At 43.2% G+C, this 23,798-nt stretch overlaps 1 protein-coding gene across 1 annotated transcript in view; it reads left to right on the top strand.

The window, feature by feature from the left end:
• LOC120375052 (minichromosome maintenance complex component 3 associated protein) overlaps positions 1-23,798 on the top strand; it is a 74,965-nt gene that overhangs the window by 6,958 nt on the left and 44,209 nt on the right. Inside the window, exons 5-12 of the mRNA XM_039495638.1 lie at positions 3,153-3,300; positions 4,946-5,142; positions 6,589-6,728; positions 15,439-15,636; positions 15,879-16,147; positions 18,646-18,808; positions 19,584-19,744; positions 22,987-23,228. Of these exons, the coding sequence (XP_039351572.1) occupies positions 3,153-3,300; positions 4,946-5,142; positions 6,589-6,728; positions 15,439-15,636; positions 15,879-16,147; positions 18,646-18,808; positions 19,584-19,744; positions 22,987-23,228 (1,518 nt within the window). The remainder of the gene's footprint in view (positions 1-3,152; positions 3,301-4,945; positions 5,143-6,588; positions 6,729-15,438; positions 15,637-15,878; positions 16,148-18,645; positions 18,809-19,583; positions 19,745-22,986; positions 23,229-23,798) is intronic.

Genomic DNA, 23,798 nt, shown 5'->3' with positions numbered 1-23,798 from the left:
CTGATTTTTACAGTCTGTTTGTAAGAAAATAAGATGAATGTACTTGGAGTAAAAACTAAAAAATAAAGCAATTCTTGGTGGTGTCTGCTAACCCTCAGCTTTTTACAGTCAGAAATTGTTCATCAGACGATGGTCAGTAAGTGAGAGTGGTTTTCTTCCAAGCATCTATTATTAATTCTCCATGTTTGTCATGAAGGTCACGGATTCCGTGACTTTCCATGACCTCTGTGACTTCTGCAGCGGCCCTTGCGGCTGGCCCAGGAGCTGCCTGAGCAGCTCGGGCAGCCCCTGGGCCAGTCACACCAGTTGCTGCTGGGGCCCTTTCGGTCCCCCCACCCCGCAACAGCAGGAGTTTTTTTGTGGGGGCTCAGGGCTGGGCATTGGGGTGCAGGGCAGTGCTTACTTGAGGAGGTCTCTCCAGAAGGGCAACAGGAACTCCCCTCCCTCAGCTCCTAGCTCCATGTGCTGCCTCTGTCCACAGGCGCTGTCCCCTGCAGTTCCCATTGGCTGCGGTTCTCAGCCAACGGGAGCTGCAGAACTGGGGCTTGGGATGGAGCGGAGGCAGCACATGGAGCTAGGAACTGGAGGTCACCGCTTCCCAGGAGCTGGGGAGGGAACCTGCCCCAGCCCTGCCAATCCCTCCAGCACCCCCGGCAGTACCTGCACCCTCCCACTCCCCGCAGAACCCGTAGCGCCCCCAGGGCCGTGTCCCCTCTCCCCCCAAATAAAAGTCATGGACAGGTCACTGGCTGTGAATTTTTGTTTACTGCCTGTGACCTGTCCATGACTTTTACTAAAAATATCCATGACATAGCCTTTCCTATTAGATATCTAATCTGCTGTCCTCCTACTTCACCTCCCCCCCGCCCCCAAAGGATTAAACGTAGGTCTTGAATTTAACTGTCCCACCTAAAAGCTATAATGCCTTTATAAAGCATCCATGGATAACCAGGCGATTAGGCACTAGCTGTAGTGAACGTTCCTAAGATTATGCTTTTATGAGTAGCAAGAGCCTCATGCTGCAAAATAAACTTTTTACATTGGTTGGGTAAAATTTTAATTTGAGAACTATCTGCATAATAAAAGGGATGGTGTTTTCTCCTTCTAGTATTCTTGCAAACTAGGAGCCATCTGGAAAGCTGAATTCTGGGGAAGATACACTCTCCCTGGCTGAATTTAATGTTTGTTGTAAGGTTACATGAGGAGCCATGGTGCTGATTTCTTCAGTTTCTTTCCTGTCCCTCCTTTCCTCATGTTTTGGTCACTTAGTTACGTCTTTCTCTTCTGGTGTATTCAGTTAAAATACGTGTTTAAATGTCATAGATTTGTATGGGTCTGTCAGACATGAGTCGTAATGAACAGCTCCCTCAGGTGGTGGTCCAGTTTGGAAGTATACCTCCCATGTTAGCTTTGTTCCCATGGAACAAAACACTCTAGTCTAGTTAACCTTATTGTAAACATCCGCCTAGGATCTGAGTATCACTACGTGGTACTCTGCACGGGGTTTCTCGCAAAACAGTTGTTGGTGGCTTCAGGGTGCAGCCACCAATTCTTGCTGGTGGCCACTCTGACAATTTTTCCTAAAATACTTAATTAACTTTTAGAAAAAACAAACAAATATGCACATATACATGTCCAAATCATTATAATGTATCTGTGTAGGGTTTGTTTGGTTTTTTGCAGACTCAATAATATAAATAATGTACAGTTGTCTCTATTCTGTACTGGACCAAACCAGACTAGAAACACGAATAAGGGGCTTTGAACATTCTTGTCTGTTTCTCTTGTTCTTTCCTTTGCTCTTTTGCGTTGTTGTGGGTTTTTTTGTTTTGTTTCTTTAAGGCTTGCTAGGGATAAGTAAATCTGCTGTGAAAAGTGATGTTTGTATGTTTGTTAATATCACTTTTCACAGCAGACTTACTCAGCCCCAGCAAGTCCGGGGACAAATTAAGCCCTGGATGGGGAGGTGGGTACAGGGGCAGTGGGGCACTGGGGAAGGCAGAGGGGGGCGGAGGTGATGGCGGGATAAGCTCAGGGACAGAGCCTGCCACCACACAGCCAGGGAACGGAGCCCAAAGCCCCACACCCAGGGGATGGGGTCTGGGGACAGAGCCCAAAGCCCCGTGGCTGGAGTCTGCTGCCCGCACCCCAGGGCTGAAGCCCAACCCCACCACTCCTGGGAAGGTGGGGAACTCACTAACTGCTCGTCCAGAGGGAGGTGGGGCCCAACCACTGGGGAGGGGCCCCTGCTTTGCCCCCCGCTCGCCCAAACCACTGCCCAGGAGGCCGAGGCTGCAAGAAAAGCCCCTGGTGGCTGCATTTGAGTAACGCTGGGACAAACACCAGTACTAAAAGTGTTGCCTCCTCATTCCACAGCCCTAAACTCGCCCACAAGAAACGATTGCAAACTGCTGCAGTGGTGTCTCCCTGGAGCTCTGAGAGGGCTTGTTGGCCCACGCTCATCTCCTTACGGTGTCAGCTTGGGAGCCTGATGGTGACCATGGCTTCATCTTAAATTATTTCACTTCTGATCATTTTAGCAGAACAAACTGCTAACATACCAGATGTGTGCTGCTGCGGCCAAAGAGCGTGCACATGGCCCCAGCTTTCCACAGGGTTCAGATTTAAGTTCTGAGGACACATGCACCCGAGAATGAGTCTGTACAGGTAAACCTGATTATCCAAATGTCTTGGGAGACATTCAAACCACTTCAGTAATCACAATTTCTGATAAAATTCATGTGTGTACAAATTTCTGATTTGGGAAACATCCAAAATTTGGGAAATTCAAAATTCAGATAATCAGGCTTTACATTTCCTGATTTGCCAAACAACTACAGTTATTGCTAAATAAACCTTTTGTCGTTTCATATTGAACTACATAACAGTATGGATCGTAGTGTCTCATTCTGTCAGTTTGCAATAGAACCAATAAGTTTCCTAGTCCTACATTGTGGAATTGGATTTGTGCATGACACATTATCTAATGCAAAATAGCTTGAAAACACTGTATAAGTTCATATGACTGTGACTTCTAAAACCATAAGGAAATAAAATTAAAACAAATTAGAACACATTTTTCAAGAAGTACATTTTAAAATGTCAGTTGCATGATTTGGCAAGTATCTGATCTCACCTGGTATATTATTCAGGTCTTGGTAAGGGAGAATTTTCATCTAAGGAGAAAAAGGCTGATGAAGATGAAGGCAGACAAAGCAAAGATGAACAAAACTATCAGCATTCCCCTCTTTGCAAATCTTTAATAAGACCCTCCGCCAGTAGGAACCCGTCTAGTAAAAGGTATGTTCATTTCTCTATGGGCTGGTCTACACTGGGCGTGGGGATCGATCTAAGATACACAACTTCAGCTACGTGAATAGCATAGCTGAAGTCGAAGTATCTTAGATCGATTTAGCTCTCGTCCTCACGGAGCGGGATCGACGTCCGTGGCTTCCCCTGTCGACTCCACTACTGCCGTTCGCGCTGATGGAGTTCCGGAGTCGACAGGAGCGCGTTTGGGGATCGATATATCGTGTCTAGATGAGACGTGATATATCGATCCCCGAGAAATTGATCGCTACCCACCGATACAGTGGGTAGTCTAGACGTACCCTAAGAGACTGGCTGATAGAGACTTTTTCCATGACAAGAATTTCCTATCAGAATGTATGTCTAGTAACCACAATCATTTTGTATTGAATAAATAAGAAACAAAAAATCAAAGTTCCCATTTATTCGTGGCAGTTTTGTTTGCAGCTTCAGATAAGTTCTTTTAACTGTATTGTATATTTATTGTTTACCTTCACTGTTGTTCATTCCGGTTGGAATGTGAGTGTGTTAGGAGCTTCTTGGTCGTGTTACAATTTGAAGGTTGACACATATGCTGAACAGATTATTTTCCCTATATGTGCAGCAACGCTTCTGATTTCATGCATGATTTGGATCTTAAGATGCCTTATTTAATTTGCCTGTTACGTTATATATCTGTGGCTTTTTTCCCCAATGGGGCCTCACACTGTTTTGGCTATAAGACCATAAAGCAACTGCTCTTCTGTTCTTTTCATTGTAATAGGCTTAGATAACAACCGCTATAGTTAAGATCACAAACCATTAGCTTGCTGAAGTTTTCCAAGCTTGTTCTCTTCCCAAAGGTGAATTTTCCTTAGCTGTTAGAGCAAAATCCCTTCAGCCACTTCTGTTTTGTGGGGTGAGAAAAATAAAATGTTGTACATTAAATGATTGTGGCAGTTCATTTTGCTCAGCTGCATTTTAAAACTTGAAGCTCACTATGCAAATAAATCTCAGTTGTAAATACTGTCCTAATTTTTTATAAAAATTAATTGTTGTATAATCAACTCTTACAAAATGTTTGCAGGATTGGGCCTTTCATAGTCTCTTGATATATTTGTGTTGGTACGGAGTATGGTCCTAATGGAACAACCTGTTGTGTTTCTGGGTAGCATTCCAACATGTAAGATACCATCTATTCAAGACTAAATAGTCCGTCAAGCGATTTGACTAGCCAAACACTCTAGTTATTTAGTATTATACAAAACAGTTGATCACAAGCAGGAACAGATACAGACTATCATACTGTATACTGATATAAAACTGCTGCAAATATTATGTCCAATGGCTGTCCAAATTTGAGATTTTTTTCAGAACTGTCTAGGGGATTTAGATACATAACTGCCACTGAAATTAATTATGCATTTATGTAAATGAGTTGTCTAAATACTCAAGACTGCATTGACAGTCATAACTGTAATGTACAGAAGTATAACGTTGATAGCATCACATTTCCATAATCATTTTAGACAACAAAGTGAGATGTACATTAAGGGTAGAAATCCAAGCAAATTTATATTCTCTTTGGCTTGCAGTCCCTTTTATTTTCACAGTGTACAGTAGTGTATCACTGATCAAATTTGTTGTTTATTTCTAGTTCTCCAGCTAAGAAATCTGCTCTTACAAAGTCGCGGCAGTTTCAGGCAGACCCATTTGATTCTGCGACTGAAGGGCAGAACTCTGAGGGTTTGGCAGTATCAGCATCCTCTCTCAGTAACCTGATAGGCTCAGTGGCAGAGACCTCTGAAGACAAATATCGCCTTCTGGACCAAAGGGATAAAATCATGAGACAAGGTAACATTTGTAATTATGCATGTGTAGATGAGGATTATCAAACTGTAGGAACTAGGAAGAAATTCTTTCTCTGTCAAAACGTAGCCTTTTTCTATGGCATCCAGTATTGGCCACTACTAGAGGTAGGACCTGATGGACCAATGGTTTGATGTGCCATAGCAAATCTCGTATCCTAGTTTTCACTCTTGAGAATCCAAGTTTAAAATAAGACCCTACAAATCTAGAAGTTCAACATCTATTAAGGTGCATCTTTAGGAGGGCCAGGTCAACTACTCAAATGACAATAATATACATGAGCTCAGATCCCAAGAGGGTAAACTTTTATCTTTATTTTTCATTTATTTTGTTGTATTTAATAAAACTAGTTTATGATAAAAATGGCATCTCACTTCTGAAATGTTAGAATGTTATTTTATAATTTTGTAGAGTTTTTCCCCATTAGTACATTTGTATTAGCTAAATTCTTATTAGCCTTGTCTGATGAGATCAACACAATCTCTCTATCTTTACTAGGGAGAGAAACTAGGCAATAAAGTATTATGAAATCTGCTTACATTATTTAAAATCTTTTTTGTGCTGGAAAGGGACTCTCGAGTCAGGTAAATGAGAGTAATGTCTGCGTATGAAACCAAAGAGGTTAGACTCTGGATGCTCAGATACCATGGTGGATGGGTGTGATGCATAGAACAGCCTATAAAATAGCATGGTTTTCTCCTCCTGTCAGGGGGACTGATCTGTTTAGGTAGACTTGTTTCTATATACTTTACACTACAGTATAAGTACAATATTTGTATTCCAATTGATTTATTTTATAATTACATGGTAAATGAGAAAGTAAGCACTTTTTCAGTAATAGCGTGCTGTGACACTTATGTCTGACCTTTGTAAGCAAGCAGTTTTTAAGAGATGTGTAACTTGCAGCACACAAGACAAATCAGACTCCTGAAACGGGTACAGTAGTATGGAAAGGTTGAGAACTACTAGTCCAGAGTACCTCTACCCCTTTTTCTCCCAGTTGCTGCGGAGGGCCGTGCCTGTGAACGGTCATTGTCAGCAAAATGTCTCACCGCCCGCAATCAGATTATCCTGATGGGCCATATGCAGCCCGCGGGCCGCAGGTTGCCCACCACGGGGCTAGATAGAGTGATAAATGCAAAGTCACTGAAGCAGAGGACTCCTCTGTCAGGTCACCCACTGTTTGTGGCTGAATGATCTTTATAGACTGTAAGCTCCTTAAGAAAGTGACCATGTTACCCTCTGTTTGTTCAGTACAGCGCACTGTCAGCACTCTCCTAATAGTAAATAATAGAGTGGATGTTTGGGTTCCTGCTGAAACGTGGCATACCTAGGGCTGTAGTCTGATTTGATTATAGCTGGGTGATGTACATCAGCTGGAAATGAACGAGCAGGGCACTTAACACTTGTTTTTGTGTAACACTTGTTTAGCTCGAGTAAAAAGGACTGATCTAGGCAAAGCTAAAACATTTGTTGGAACATGCCCAGACATGTGTCCTGAAAAAGAACGCTATATGAGGGAGACGAGGAACCAGCTCAGTATCTTTGAAGTGGTCCCAGGATCTGACAAGGTACCAGCCTCTATGTACTGACTGCTGCTGTTGTGATTGTTTATTTGCTGTCATTGAATCGCCCATTAAGCTGTGTACACTGTGCAATATATCTCTGGCTAATTCTGATGAAAATTTCTAGGGACCAAGGACTCTAGATCCCAGAACTTAAATATGAACTGGGTTTTTTATAAAGAAATCCCATGTTTGTAGACGCACAGATAGCAACACCCTTTCCAATGCTGCAGTATAGGTGTATAAAATTCCCCGTTACAGGGGGAATGCTCTCTTTTAAATTGATAATAGGTTATTGTAACAATTATAGACTCAGGTGTGACAGGTTGCCCCCTCTCCCCCGGAGTGCCACCTGATGTACTGGGGTCCCCACTGAGCCCGCCTGTTCCTCCAGCCTGGGCTCCCTTGCCCTGTCCTGCTGAGCCAGGCCCTCCAGCCTCCTCCAGAACACACACAGGTAAGGCAGCACCCAGCTGCAAAAGGACACAGACACTGAGAACAGCTCTGCATGGGAAGACTCAGTTCAGGGATTGCCCAGCACTCAAGTGCGCACACCCCCAGGAGTGTAAACCCCAAATGGTATTGTCTTGTGCTGCACCCAAATCTGTTGAGCGTAAGCTCATGAAAATCACCCTCTCTCTCAGTGAGGAGAAAGAGATGCACAGCTTTTTGCCTCCCAGTTATGAATTGCACAAACTGGTTTATAGGAAACAAAAACAAGTGTCTTAACTACAAAATCAGATTTGAAGTGATTATAAAGGATAGTAAACAGATCAAAGCAGATTAGTTGGGCAAATAAAGCAAACACACAAACTAAGCTTAGTACACTAAAGAAACTGGCCACAAGAAGTAATTTTTCTCCCGAAATGTGGTTTTAAGCAGGTTGCAGAGATTCTTGAAGACCAACTTCTTTTGCTTGCAGCTTAGAATTCCAGATATTCACAGGCCAGACACCTTCTAGCCTGGATCCAGTTCTTCCCTTCCCCAGATCAGTCTTAGGTGTTCCCAGCAGTCATCTTGGGCAGGGATTCAGTGAAAAACCAACCCTGATTACCTCACTTCCTGGCCTTAAATAGGATTTACATATAGCCGGAATCCTTTGTCTCTGTGTGATTTTTTTTCCCTCTCCGTGGAGAAATGTTAGTAGTCCAAGATGGAATCCAGTACCAGGTGACATGATCACATGACGCTGCAACCTCAAAGCAGCATCCCAGGAAGCTTCTCAGGAAGGTGGGAGATTAGCATCTTCAAAGTCCTATTGTTCTCCCTAATGGCCCATTGATTAACTAGCCAGATTGATTGCATTTTGCACAGTGGGCATTCCCCATATGCAAACACAGTTATAATCGTTACATAGTCAATATTCCTAACTTCAGATACAGAAATGATACATCCATACAAATAGGATAATCATAGTCAGTACATAATAACCTTTCCAATGATATCTCACGTGACCCATCTTGCATAAAACATATTTAGTTATGCCATATCATAAATATATCTCCATGAAGAATATGGGGCATAGTGTCACAAAAGGGTTAGAAGGGACCGCAAGGGTCATCTAGTCTAACCTCCTGCCAAGATGCAGGATTTGTTGTGTCTAAACCATCCAGGACAGACAGCCATCCATCCTCCTTTTGCAAACTCCAGGGAAGGAGTTTCCACAACCTCTCTAGGCGCCTGTTCCATTGTCCTTTGTTCTTCGTTAGAAACTTTCCCCTGAGGTTTAATCTCAATCTGCTATGCTGTAGTTTGAACCTATTGCCTCTTGTCCTGCCCTCTGGGAGGAGAGAACAAGTTTTCTCCATCTTTTTTATGGCAGCCTTTCAAGTATCTGAAGACTGCTCAATTGTCCTCTGCTAATCTCCTCTTTTCCAAACTAAACATACCGTGTTCCTTCAGGTTTCAGAGGGGTATCCGTGTTAGTCTGTATCAGCAAAAACAACAAGGAGTCCTTGTGGCGCCTTAGAGACTAACACATTTATTTGGGCATAAGCTTCCATGGGCCAAAACCCACTTCATCAGATGCATGGAGTAAAAAATACGGTAGGAAGGTATGAATACACAGCACATGAAAAAATGGGAGTTGCCTTACCAAGTGGGGGGTCAGTGCTAATTGTATCACTCAGAAACCAGTAGGAGAGCACTTCAGTCTCCCTAGACACTCGATAACAGACTTAAAAGTGGCCATTCTTCAATAAAAAAAACTTAAAAAACAGACTTCAACGAGAAACTGCAGAACTGGAATTAATTTGCAAACTGGACACCATCAAATTAGGCCTGAATAAAGACTGGGAGGGGCTGGGTCACTACAAAAAGTAATTTTCCCTCTGTTGATACTCACACTTTCTTGTCAACTGTTGGGATTAGGCCACATCCACACTGATTGAGTTGTCTTCATTAGCACTCACCCCCCGCTTGGTAGGACAACTCCCATCTTTTCACATGTTCCTTCAGACTTTGCTCGTATGGTCTGCATTCTATACCTTTGATCTTCTTTGTCGCTCACCTCTGGATCCTTTCCAGCTTCTCTACATCCTTTCTATACATTGCTGACCAAAATTAGACACAGTTCTCCAGCTGAGGCCTAACCAGCACTGCACCTCCTGTGACTTGCATGCTATGCCTCTGTTAATGCAACCTGAAATTGCATTTGCTTTTTTTTGCAATAGCATTACACTGCTGACTCATGTTGAGGTTGTGATCCACCACAACTCCCAGATTCTTCTCAGCAGTGCTGCTGCCAAGCCAGTTATCTCCTATTTTGTATTTGTGCATTTGGTTATACTATATCCTGATCCGTTTTTATTCCTATAGTCCAAATACAGAAGCTTGGCTTGTCTGTGGTGTAAGCAAGAGCTCATTCATCCCACTGAATCTGACGAAGACACGTATGTGTGTGTCTCAGGAGACCAGGGGCTTTTATACACCATTTCATTCTGGGATGAATGCTACTTTTTCCTGATGTACTTGACAAGACACCCTGCTGATTTTGGGATGAATTTCTCCCTTCTCAAAACAGTTATTGCTCACCCTGTTACCACTGCAGCCTTCTCTTCAGGCAACAAAGAGAAGTGCCGTAGCTGTGACTGAAGCCACTCTGGATCTTTTGGGAGGAAAGATGGTTTGTGTTTCACGCACTAGACTGGGTCTCAAGAGATCACAGTTCTGTTCCTAGTTCTGCCACAGACTCCTTGTAAGACCTTGAACAAGTCACTTAGTTTCTCTGTGCCTCTGTTCCCCACCATTAAAACAGAGGTATAATAGCACTGCCCAATCTCACAGGGGTGCGGTGAGAATTGTCCATTATAATTTGCAAAGTGCTCAAATACTATAATGGTGGGAACCATACAAAAGCCTTTATATGAATAAATTAAATACCATCAAGTCAGTAGTGATGGCCCTACCTGCAGAAATGACAGATGGGGGACAATTGGTATAATATATAAACACTAGAAGTTTAAATACTAAGATGGTCGAACTGGAGTGCCGAGCATTAAATGAAGATATTGATTTAATAGGCATTATAGAAACTTGGTGGAATGAGGCTAATCAATGGGACATGTTAATACCAGCGTACAAAATATATAGGACTGACACAGTAGGTCAGGCTGGTACAGGAGTTGCACTATATAAGAACATAAGAATGGCCCAGCTGGGTCAGAGCAAAGGTCCATCTAGCCCAGTATCCTGTCTACCAACAGTGGCCAATGCCAGGTGCCCCAGAGGGAATGAACAGAACAGGGAGTTACCAAGTGATCCATCCCCTGTCGCTCATTCCCAGCTTCTGGCAAACAAAGGCTAGGAACTCCATTCCTGCCCATCCTGGCTAATTGCCACTGATGGACCGATTCTCCATCAATTTATCTAGTTCTTTTTTGAACTCTGTTATGGTCTTTGCCTTCACAACATCCTCTAGCAAGGAGTTCCACTGGTTGACTATGTGTTGTGTGAAGAAATACTTCCTTTTATTTGTTTTAAACATACTGCCTATTTATTTCGTTTGGTGACCCCTAGTTCTTGTGTTATGAGTAGTAGTAAACAACACTTCCTTATCTATTTTCTCTACACCAGTCATGATTTTATAGACCTCAATATAGTATTCAATATGTGGGAGTACAATGGATTAATACAGAGGCAACATGATACTTTCAGTCCTATTATCTATCACTTTCTTAATTATTTCCAGCATTCTATTTGCTTTTTTGACTGTCACTGCACATTGAGTGGTTGTTTTTCAGAGAACTATCCACAATCATAGACTCTCAGGGTTGGGAGGGAACTCAGGAGGTCATCTAGCCAACCACCTGCTCAAAGCAGGACCAATCCCCAACTAAATCATCCCAGCCAGGGCTTTGTCAAGCCTGACCTTAAAAACCTCTAAGGAAGGAGATTCCACCACCTCCCTAGGTAACCCATTCCAGTGCTTTACCACCCTCCTAGTGAAATAGTGTTTCCTAATATCCAATCTAGACCTCCCCCACTGCAACTTGAAACTATTACTCCTTGTTCTATCATCTGCTACAAGAGCCAGTGACTCCAAGATCTCATTCTTGAGTGGTAACAACTAATTTAGACCCCGCCATTTTATATGTATAGTTGGGATTATGTTTTCCAGTGTGCATTACTTTGCACTTATCAACATTGAATTTCATCTGCCATTTTGTTGCCCAGTCACGCAGTTTTGAGATCCTTTTGTAGCTTTTTGCAGTCTGTCTGGGTTTTAACTATCTTCAGTAATTTTGTATGATCTGAAAATTTTGCCACCTCACTGTTTACCCCTTTTTCCAGATCATTTATGAATATGTTGAATAGGACTGGTCCCAGTACAGACCCCTGGGGACACAACTATTTACCTCTCTGTATTCTGAAAACTGACCATTTATACCTACCCTTTGTTTCCTATCTTTTAGCCAGTTACCGGTCCATGAGAGCACCTTCCCTCTTATCCCGTGGCAGTTTACTTTGCATAAGAGCCTTTGGTGAGGTACCTTGATGTAGGCTTTCTGAAAATCTAAATACATTATATCTACTGGATCCCCTTGGTCCACATGCTTGTTGACCCCCTCAAAGAATTCTAGTAGATTGGTGAGGCTTGATTTCCCTTTACTAAAACTATGTTGACTCTTCCGCAACAAATTATGTTCATCAATATGTCTGACAATATTGTTCTTTATTATAGTTTCAACCAGTTTGCCCGGTACTGAAGTCAGGCTTACAGGCCTCTGAGGCCTGTAATTGCAGGGTTCATCTCTGGAGCCCTTTTAAAAAATCGGTGTCTCATTAGCTGTTCTCCAGTCATTTGGTACAGAAGCTGATTTAAATGATAGGTTACAGTCTACAGGTAGTAGTTCTGCAATTTCACATTTGAGTTTCCTCAGAACTCTTGGGTGATACCATCTGGTCCTGCTGTTTAATTGCTGTTTAATTTATCAATTTGTTCCAAAACCTCTTCTAATGACACCTCAATCTGGGACAGTTCCTCAGATCTCCCTCACATCCTCAGCTGTGAAGACCAATGGAAAGAATTCATTTAGTTTCTCAGGAATGGTCTTATCGTCCTTGAAAGAAAGCATGTGAAAGTATAGATTCAGATAAAGTAATATTGTAAATGAATCAAACTGTGCATAGAATCTCTATGGATAGAAACTCCATGTTTCAATACTAGGAGTATAGCAATAGGAATATACTACCAACCTCCTGACCCGGATGATTGTGATCACCTGACCAGTGACTGTGAAATGCTTAGGGAGGTTAGAGAAGCTGCAAACACAGAAAAGGCAATAATATGGGAGATTTCAACTATCCTCATATTGCCCGGGTCCATGTCACTTCAGGAAGGGATATAGAGCTAACATTTTTTGACACCATAACTGACAGTTTCTTGGAGCAGCTTGTCCTGGAACCCACAAAGGGAAAGGCAGTTATTGCTTTTGTCCTAAGTGGAGCACAGGATCTGGTCCAGGGTGTGAATATAGCTGAACAGCTCAGTAATAGTGAGCATAATGTAATTAAATTTAACATCTTTTTAGGGGGGAAATGTGAAATACACCTACCACAGTAGCATTTTACTTCCAAAAGGGACCTACACACAAATGAGTTAAACAGCAACGAAAAGGAACATTGACAAGGGTGAAATGCCTGAAAACTGCAGGGAGACTATTTAAAAACACCATAATAGAGGCTCAAACTAAATGTATACCTAAATTTAAAAAAAAAAAAAAAGGTAAGAGGATCAAAAGGAAATGAAACCCTGGCTAAAAAGGAGAGTAACAGAGGCAGAGGCAAAAAGATATCCTTTAAAAATTGGAAGTCAAATCCTAGTGAAGAAAATAGAACCATAAACTCTGGAAAGACCAGTGTAAAATAATAATGAAGCAGGCAAAAAAAAAGAATTTGAAGAACCAGCTGAGGACACAAAAACTTTCAGAAAAATATTTTTAAGTACGTCAGAAGCGGGAAGCCTGTCAAACAGTCATTTGAGTTAGTGGATTGTCAAGGTGCTAATGGAGCACTCCTGGAAGACCAGGCTGTTGCAAAGAAACTAAATGAAATCTTTGCATCTGTCTTTGCTGCAGAGAACTTTGGGGAGATCCCCACACCGAAGCCATTCTTTATAGGGGACAGATCTGAGGAACTGCCCCAGATTGCAGTGTCAATAAAAGAGATTTTGGAACTAATTGATAAACAATAAGAAGTCCCCAGGACCAGAGGGTATTCACCCAAGTATGAAATTTCAGAACTAACTGTGGTATGTAACCTATCACTTAAATCAGCCTCTATACCAGATGACTGGAAGGTAACCAATGTAACACCAATTTTTCAAAAAGGCTCTAAAGGTGATTCCGGCAGTTACAGGCCAACAAGCCCAACTTCAGAACCAGCAAATTGGTTGAAACTATAATAAAGAACAGAATTATCAGACACACAGATGGACATGACTTGTGGGGGAAGAGACAACATGGCTTTTGTAAAGGGAAATCATGCCGCCTCAGTCTATTAGAATTCTTTGATGGGGTCAATAAACCTGTGAACAAAGGTGATCCAGTGGGTAGAGTGTCCTTAGACTTTCAGAAAGCCTTTGACAGGGTCGCTCACTAAGTCTTGTAAGCAGGGATAAGAGGGAAAGTCCTCTCATGGATCTTTAACAGGTTAAAAGATAGTAAACAAAGGGTAGGAACAAGTGGTCAGATTTCACAGTGGAGAGAGGTAAATAATGGTGTCCCTCAAGAATCTGTATTGGGATCTGTGCTGTTCAACATATTCAGAAATGATCTAGAAAAGGGGATGCACGTTGAGGTGGCAGAATTAACAGATAATACAAAATTACCCAAGGTCGAAGCAGACTGCACAGAGTTACAAAGGGATCTCACTAAACTGGGAGACTGGGCCCCAAACTGCTAAATGAAATTCAATATTGATAAATGCATGTAATGCACGTTGGGAAACATAATCCCAACTATCCATACAAAACGATGGGGTCTAAATTAGCTGTTACCACTCAAGCAAGAGATCTTGGAGTCACTGTGGCTAGTTCTCTGAAAACATCCACTCAATGTTTAGTGGCAGTCAGAAAAGCTAACCAAATGTTAGGAACCATTAGGAAAGGGATAGATAATGCAACAGAAAATACCCTAATGCCGCTATATAAATCCATGCAACACCCACACCTGGAATACTCTCTGCAGTTCTGGTTACTTGATCTCAAAAAAGATACACCACTACCTCGATATAATGCCACCCGATATAACACGAATTTGGATATAACGCAGTAAAGCAGTGCTCCGGGGAGGCGGGGCTGCGCACTCCAGTGGATCAAAGCAAGTTCAATATAACACGGTTTCACCTATAACACGGTAAGATTTTTTGGCTCCCAAGGACAGCGTTATATCGAGGTAGAGGTGTATATTGGAATTGGAAAATGTGCAGAGAAGGACAACAAAAATGATTAGGGGTATGGAACAGCTTCCATGGGGAGAGAGTTTAAAAAGACTTAGATTGTTCAGCTTAGAAAAGAGATGATTGTGGTGGGGGGGGGGGGAAAGGAATATCATAGAGGTTTCTTAAAACCATGAATGGTATGAGGAAGTGAATGGGGAAGTGTTTACTTATCCCTTCAAAGAACATGGGGTCACCCAATGAAATTAATATGCAGCAGGTTTAAAACAAACAAAAGGGGAAGTACTACTTCTCACAATGTACAGTCAACCTGTGGAACTCATTGCCAGAGGATGTTGTGAAGGACAAAAGTACAGCTGGGTTCAAAAAAGGATTAGCTACATTCATGGAGATTAGATGTATCAATGGCTATTAGCCAAGATGGTCAGAGGGACAGCCCCATGCTCTGTGTGTTCCTAAACCTCTGACTGTCAGAAGCTGGGACTGGATGATGGGATGGATCACTCTAAATTGCCCTGTTCTGATAATTTCTTCTGGGGCACCTGGCACTGGTCACTATCTGAGACAGGATACTGGGCTAGATGGACCATTGTTCTGACCCAATATGTCCATTCTTATGTAAAAGATACTGTTCTCTACAGCAAGGGTTGATAGTGGTTTGGCCACTAGCGTGGACAATGTCAAACTCTTTTTCAATAGCCTACTCTGTTCTGAAAGTAGATATTTGGCAATAGTTATGTTAACACGGTCAACTTAATACTCAGGATTTTGATGTACACTCTGTGTTTCTTTGATTGCTTTCTTCCTGCTCTCTCAGGTAAACCATGCAGCTGCAATAAAGGAATACAGCAGGTCTTCGGCAGACCAGGAGGAGCCCTTGCCCCATGAACTGAGACCTTCAGAGGTGTTGTGCATGACCATGGACTATTTAGTTATCCAAATCATGGACCAAGGGGAAGGGAATTACCGAGAGTGGTATGACTTTGTATGGAATAGGACACGTGGAATAAGAAAGGTAAGCCTTGGCACTTGGACCCACTTGACAGCTAGAATCCAAAATACACCCGTGGCAGTTTAAAAATTAAACAAAAAGTAAAAAAGAGACTCATCTTTTCAAAATGAAAGAGTTTTCTCTAGAATGCTTGTGTGAAAAATATAAAATATGAATTCCAGCTGGAATTCAAAATGACGTATCTATTTGGCTACGTTTGTAACTATTGCTAAATTTACAAATGTTTTGCTTTTCTTTCTGGCCAGGATATAACCCAGCAACATCTTTGTGACCCTCTAACAGTATCCTTGATTGAGAAGTGCACTCGTTTTCATATTCATTGTGCCCACCACTTGTGTGAGGAGCCCATGTCCTCCTTTGATGCCAAGATCAACAACGAGAACATGACTAAATGTTTGCAGAGCCTGAAGGAGATGTACCAGGACCTGGCTAATAAGGGTATTTACTGCAAGAGTGAAGCAGAGTTCAGAGGCTACAATGTGCTGCTGAATCTCAACAAGGGGGATATTCTCAGGTGAATTGTCAGCTTGTCACGCTTGCCTCATCTTTTGTCTCCAGAACATTTTTATAATATAGAATTCATATTTAGAAAGTCTTAGCTGAAGGCTTTACATTTACATTTTTAAAAATACAAATTGTCATCATGGAGATGTTACATCTGGCTAAGAGAGGTGAAAACGTTATCTATATTCAGTTTTTGCATTTTATTTCCTGTAACTTACTTTTGAGAGAGCAGAGAAGAAAGAAACTGTTTATGCTCTAATCTTTTTAGCATTTGAATCATTCCCATTAGGTTTTTGTTTTTCCTCTCAATGAGGCAAATGTAGTGGGTGAGGGTCACTTTCAGGGTTCCCTCTAAGCTGTGCACTCGCACAAGCAGGGCCGGCTCCAGGCACCAGCATTCCAAGCTGGTGCTTGGGGCGGCAGTCTGCAAGGGGCGGCAGTCCCCCTTGTTTTGCCCCCAAGTAGTGCGCCGAATTGCCGGCACGGGGGGGGGGGGGCAGTCTGTGTGCCCTTAGGGCAGCAGGCGCGTTTCCGCGGCAGCGGCAATTCAGCGGCAGCTTCTATGTTTAGCTGTCCGGGGCGGCTTCAGCTAAACATAGAAGCTGCCGCCGAATTGCCGCCGCACCGCAACGCGCCTGCCGCCCTAAGGGCACACGGACTGCCCCGCCCAGGGCGGCAATTCGGCGCGCTGCTTGGGGCGGCGAAAACTGTAGAGCCGGCCCTGCGCACAAGAGTCAGTCAAGTGCCGTGCACATCCGGCAACTTGTGTTCAGGTGCCCCTTCCCCCTGCTGCCGCGCTGCTCCTGCCCTCTGCCTTGGAGCCTCTGGCCAGCTGCTTGTTGTGCAGGGGGATATGGGGGGGTGGGGGGGGCGCTGATGTCAGGGTCTCTCCTCCCCAACCCCCCTGCCCGTGTACCCCATCTCTGCAGAACGGGGATGGGGGGGGACAGAGCTCAGGAGTTAGAGGGAGCTGCTGGTGGCTGCTGCAGTCTGAACGAACACACACACACACACGCTCACTCTCTGCCTCTTTCACACTCACTTCCCAACACAAACTTGCATTGTTAGTACCAAGAAGTACCTCCTGCAATGCACATATATTCTCTGTAATTTTATTCTTTCAAAGTGTGTTGTTTGAATTTTTTGACTGGTCTGTGCATTTCATAATTTTATTTCTCTCTTAAGCTTAAATTTAATTCTTTGAGAGGTGAGTTCTAAAATGCTTAACTTGTCCTGGCTGGAGTAATTATCCTATGGTAACTTTTAAAAGAAGTATATTATATCTTGGGTTTTGGTTTCTACTGGTAGTGCACATCGGCACATTCCCTCAGTGCTGCACATAAAATTCATTCCGTACATGGATAGAAAAAATTTAGAGGGAACACTGGTCACGTTCAAACCTTTGCTGGGAACAGTTGGACTGGAGGTAGTTTTCTGTATGTCTTGGGTTAGCAGGTCAGCATCACATTGATTTATATTGTGATGGCTGTATCATTGTCAATGAAAACTATAGATTTTTACATGTAAGCTTAGAATTTGCCGAATATCACAGAATGGAACAAAAATTACAGAGAAACCCTAACAACTGCTCTCTCTGCAAGGTTTGTAATCTGCGTTTTTGCTGGTGTTAAGGCACTGGTTGTGAGTAAGGTGTGGAGATAGATTTTCCTGCGTGTGTCTAATGCAAGCCTTGTGCGTCCTGACAACAGCAGTGCAGGGTGGACTGGGGAAATTTGCAGTGATGTCATAAAAGGGGCAGGGCTTCTGTACTCTGCAGATGCTCAGTGAAGATGTTCAGAACTTATTTTTCAGTTGCCTAAAACATATTCATTTTCACCCCAACCCTCTCAAACTTTCACTTTCTTTCAATAAGGACTATTTATGGGACAAATTTCAAACTTCAGCCATTTTTCCTGCAGTTTGTCGTAAAGCGTTAACTTATTTTAGTAAAAAGAGAACCTCGGTTTTTTACCAATCCCAAACTGGGTGAACGGAATTTACTAAAATCTTCTTCCTCACCCAGAAAATACCTAACCTTTGAATATAAACATTTGAATAAATGTCTGTTTGAATATCTAATAACTGAAATTAGAAAAATATTAAATTTCTTTAAGTGCTTCAATACTACCTTTTTCTTTTTTCTTTTCACCATGTGCAAGTAACTCAAAACTCACCTTTTGGGCTGAGAAAAGCACAAAACTTTAGTCATGGGATTCTTTTTTCAGAGTGTGACCAAATACATACATTTTAAAATGAATTCACTTCCCCAGCCATAACAACAATACCATTATGTTAATGCTAATTGAACTATTACATAAGAGCATAAATGACGAAAGGATACTGCTACTAATTTAATTTAAATGCATTAGAGTTATGCTATCAAGGCATCTTTAATTGTGTGAGTGTTTTAAAAGTGGCCATTTTAAAAAATACATTCACAGAGATCGCTGTTCAGCTAAGGTCATTAAAGTTTAGGTGGAAAAACTCCCATCTTTCTTGTCTCAACAGAGAAGTGCAACAGTTTCAACCTGCTGTCCGAAACTCATCTGAGGTCAGATTTGCAGTTCAAGCCTTTGCTGCATTAAACAGCAATAATTTTGTAAGGTTTTTCAAGTTGGTGCGAGCAGCTTCCTATCTGAATGCTTGTCTCTTACACTGTTACTTCAACCAGGTGAGAAAAAGGAGTTTGTTTCTTCTGTACCAGTATCTAATAATACAGTGTGGGCCGGGGTTGATTCAAAGAGCACAAATCCCAGCGCATATCTATTAAACCCTAATAGTTCTGCCTGCCGTATTATTTAAGAAAAACCTCAGATTTAGAAAGGAAACAACCAAAATGCCTTTCCACCACAATGCAAAATAGAAAAAGCATTAAAAGACAGGTTTGCTTTCAGAGTGAGTGCATAACCATTGGAAAATTTGATATATTTTACATCCCACAAAATATGGAACCTTTTCTGGGTTGTTTTTTTTTGTTATTATTTTGGGGTCTCATTTATTCTCATTATTTGTACTGTCATAGTGCCTAGAAGTCCAGGTCATGGACCAGGCCCCATTGTGCTAGGCACAATACAAGCAGAGAACAAAGAGACGGTCCTTGACTTGTTTTGGGAAATGTCCGTGCTTCAGTGTTGGAAACCCTGAGGCACTTGTGCTAGTGCATGAGAAACAAAAGAGAACACTTGAAAGGGGCCAGGCATGGCTTACTGTTCACAGTGAGTAAAAGCTAAAAAGCAAACAGTGCAAAAAGTGAAAAGAAAATGAAATATAAACACTTCTTTCCACTTGAATGCTTGAAGGTGGTGGTAATGGCTAATGTTTCAAAACTGATTGTCCTATTGACAGTACCCTCTTAATTTTCTAGGTGTGAAGAGCAGCTCTGTCTAATACATAGTTTATGAGGTCTTCCAGAAGTTTAACAGCTATTTGGCTTTTTTTCCCCCCAGATACGCAGAGACGCTCTCAAGTCTCTCAATATTGCCTACACTGTGAACACTCAGAGATCCACTGTCTTTCCTCTGGATAACTTGGTTCGCATGCTACTGTTTAGAGACTGCGAAGAAGCCACCGATTTCATAAGTTACTATGGCTTGAGTGTGTCCGATGGGTAAGAGCAAGGAGAGTTTGTATTTTTGTTAGTGCCCATAAACCTCGTTCAGGGTCCTGTTGTGCTCGCTGCTGTACAAACACAGCTTTGATCCAAGAGGAGAGCTGCAGCTTGGCAACAGGAAAGAGACAGGAGTTAAATCAAGACTGGATTTTTATTTTTTGTAAAGATCTGTTCTATTTCCAAAGGAATTATTTTGGGGGAAGTTTTAGCTTTTGTTATACAAGAGCTCAGACAAGCTGATCACAATGTAGTCCCTTCTGGCCGTGAAATCTGTCCCTTCCAGTGGTGCTAGAGCTAACAAGGCAGACTGCTTTGTCACATTACTACCAGTAGTGGTTAGTAAAATACGCAGAAGATTGTCGGGAAACCTCAGCTGCATGAATTAAAGGTGACTTGCAGCTCTAAATGAAGTAACTATCCAGTCACTGTTAAATTCTGTGCTTAATGTTCCTGGTAACCCAAACACGCTATTTGTGTCATTAGAAACCTTCAGAACACAGGCTAAGATGTAAGGTGGGACTTTCCAGAGTGTTTAATGTTGGCCCTGCTGCCGCCATTGAAGTCAGGGTCTGTTTTACCATTGATGTAAATGGAAAATGAGTTAAGCCAGTGGTTCTCAAACTTCTGTACTGGTGACTCCTTTCACGTAACAAGCCTCTGAGTGCGGCCCTCCCTTATAAATTAAAAACGCTTTTTAATATATTTAACACCATTATAAATGCGGAAGGCAAAGCGGGGTTTGGGGTGGAGGCTGACCGCTTGCGACCCTCCCATGTAATAGCCTTGTGACCCCCTGAGGGGTCCTGACCCTCAGTTTGAGAACCCCTGGGTTAAGCCAATGCTGAGCACTTTGGGAAATCCCACCCTTCATGTAGGGACATTGGGGCGTTAACTACATAATCCTAGAGTACATTTGTTTTTATAAATATATGTATTTGAAGGTCATCTTTTGTAGCACCCTGTGCTGCGAAGGCAGCCGGCCCAGCCTTTGGGAGGGAGCACCTTTCACTGCTGGTCAGTAACTCTAGTGGCTGATCTACTGCGAGTTGGGCAAGCTGGGAGAGAGTTCTGCCTTGAATCTGGAGGTTGTACAGCAAAAATAGAAGGATCTAAATTAGTGTTTTAATGTGGTTTCGCTTGCTTCAGTAAATGACTGAATTAAACTTTAAACACATCTGCATTTGATGTTTGCACCAGAAGTAGATCAATTTAAAATTGATTTAGTTACACTAGTGCAACTTTTGTAGTATAGACACGACCATGAGAACTAGGGTTTTGTTTTTGAAAGTAAGCCCAGTAAGATGGCAATCTCAAAAAAAAAAAAAAAAGGGGGGGGGGGGCGGGAGGGAAGGGGGTTCTGGGTGGCCAACCTGGCCTCATCTGAGCCCTGGTTTCACTGAGCTAGTGCTTGGATAGTGTACACGGTACTGTATATGCTTTTTTCATTCTGAAGGCCTCTTTGGGCTGCGGTAGGGGAAGGGCATGCTGCATGGCATGTGGTGTAATGAACGGCACTGTGTTAGGGCAAAGTATAGGAAGTACACAGCCCCGTGGAAAAGTTGCCTTTTCTTTTTTAGTCTTTTCTGAGGCTAGGACTCGTCCAGTGGGAGAAGTGAAGTTACAGTCAATATCTAATACCTGCAGAAAGTGCTTTTATATTCTGAGACTACTCCTGAGGGCCTTCTGTGCCAAAATATTAAAAAATATGTGCCAAAAAATTAAAAATTCTGTGCACAATATTTTAAAATTCTGCAAGTTTTATTTGCTAATAAATCAATGCAGAGGTTCCAGCATGGCAGTTGGGAGCACAGGCCACTGGCTGCACAAAGGTGGGAGCTCACCCTGCAGCCCTTCCGCCCCCGGGACACGGACTCAGTGGTGAGGCTGCACCCAACCCTGACACAGCACAAGGCCTGGCCCTGCCCCTCTGCACCAGGCACACCAGGTGTGGGGCAGGCAGGCTCAACCAGGCAGGATCCAAGTGTGGAGGGGCTCAGTGAGGGGGATCCAGGTGTGGGGTGAGAAGATTCTGTGTGGGACAATCTGGGTGCAGGCAGCTCAGTGGGGGGGCCAAGTGTGGGGGGGATCTGGATGCACAGAGGCTTGTTTGGCGGGGTTCCAGGTGCAGGGGCAATGGGACTTTGTAGGGGCTCCCAGGTGAAGGTGGTTGGGGCTCAGCAGAGGGGTCAGGGTGTGAGGGAGTCTCGGGAGTCTGGGTGCTGGTGGAGTGGGGCTTGGTGGGTTGGGGTCTGGGTTCAGCTAGTTGGGTCAGTGGCATGGGGGTCTGGATGTGTGGGTTCAGTGTGGTGCAGAGGATGGGGCATCAGGGTGGGGGTTTGAGTTCAGGGAGCTCAGTGGGGGTGCAGGGGTGTGGGGTTCCAGAGGCAGGGTGCAGGGTGGCTCCAGCTGCAGGGGTTGAAGTTCAGGTGGGTGGGATCCGGGTTTGGATGGCTAGTGGGGTTCTGGATGTACCAGGTGAGGCTTGGCAGGGGTGTCTGGATATGGGAGGTCTGGATGCATGGGGTTTGAGTGGATGGGGGAGCAGTTCCCCGTACAGTTAACCCTTTCCCTGACAGCTAAGGAGCGATGGGGGCAGGAAGCAGAAGAGGATGCTGAGCTTCCTGCAACTGGGGGAGGTTTCTGGGGTGGGTCTGACACAGCCCCAGCCACTCCTTGCAGGGGAGGAGGAAGTCCCATGCTCTCCTGCCTTCAGCTCAGATGGGACTAGCATCTGATCCTGGCTCAGGGTAGAAGCCACCACTGGCTGGGGTTTCTTCAGCCCCACAGTGATTTACCTCTCCAGCGGCTGCTCCTGGTGCCTGAAACAATGTACCTGCGCTGCTAGGGAGTAGTATGTGACTGCTCTTTGCTTCCCTGTCAGAAAGTTATTTTTCTGCGGGGAAGCAAAGAAATCTGCAGGGGACATGAATTCTGTGCGTGCTCAGTGGCACAGAATCCTCCCAGGAGTACTGAGAGTGTGGAAAGCTTTCATTAAAACCACTTGTTGTTTTGTGTTTATCATCCACTGTCATATTTTAAGCTTTTTTAGTAAAACAAAACAGAAGTAATCTTCAGTGAAGTTAATAGTGTTTTTTTTTAACAATTATAAAATCAGGTGGGTGAAGAAAAGTACAATAATAAATCTGATTGTTTTACCTCATTCCCTGTGTCCTCCAGGATTTGTACAGGCTCCAGCTGTCACAACACTGATTGTCTGCTTGTTTGGTTTTTTCCACTAGTTATGTGGAGCTGAATCGCTTAGCTTTCCTGGAGTCTGAAGGATTGCCCAAACCAAGAAAGTCATTGTTTGTTAAGCAGAAGCTAACTGCATCCATTGGAGAAATTGTAAATGGAGGAGCATTACCTCCAGTACCTCACCATGTACCTGTATGTAGCTTCAATGGGCAGAACAAGTACACAGGAGGGAGCACTGCTGGGGAACCAGCCAGCAGCATCCAGAAAGCCAGTGTAAATGTGACAGGTAAGAGCAGGTGGACATAGACAACATCTGAACTGCTGCTCAGAGACCTCAGGTCTTGTCACATTTTGTTTGGTTGGTTTTTCCCAATTTACTTGGGTTAAAGCTGTGTGAATTTTGCATGGATGGTCAATGAAATAGAAACCACAACTTGCTTCAGTGGCTGCTTTCCCCATGTATTCGAGCAAACAAGCTTTGTGGCAAGAGTGTCCTCAAAACAGCAAATGTATTAATGGAAATCAAATTTTGAGCTCCCCACCCTGAGTGTTTGTAGTGAAACCTGATTCTAAAAAGTTTCACTCGGCCAGTCAGGGAGTAGAAACCATACCTTGTTTCCAGTCAGAAACTAACCAACAAAAGTCGAACCTTGAATCCTGAACACGTGCAGCAAAATGCTTGTGAATGATTAATAAACTGAGAATTGGTTCAAGAATGTAATGAACTCCTTGCAGACAAGTTGCAAATAGAGTTTACGCTTTTGCAGTATCAGACAGACAAAATACAAAAATATCATATTGGTTAACCATAACCCCCTAAAACAGGCTGTGTGTTCAGTGTGCGTAAGAGAAGGAA

This window comes from Mauremys reevesii, linkage group 11 (genome assembly GCF_016161935.1).
Source record: "Mauremys reevesii isolate NIE-2019 linkage group 11, ASM1616193v1, whole genome shotgun sequence".
Classification (NCBI taxonomy): domain Eukaryota; kingdom Metazoa; phylum Chordata; order Testudines; family Geoemydidae; genus Mauremys; species Mauremys reevesii.
The sequence above is the reverse complement of the archived record's forward strand: the minus strand, read 5'-3'. Positions and strand labels throughout refer to the sequence as shown.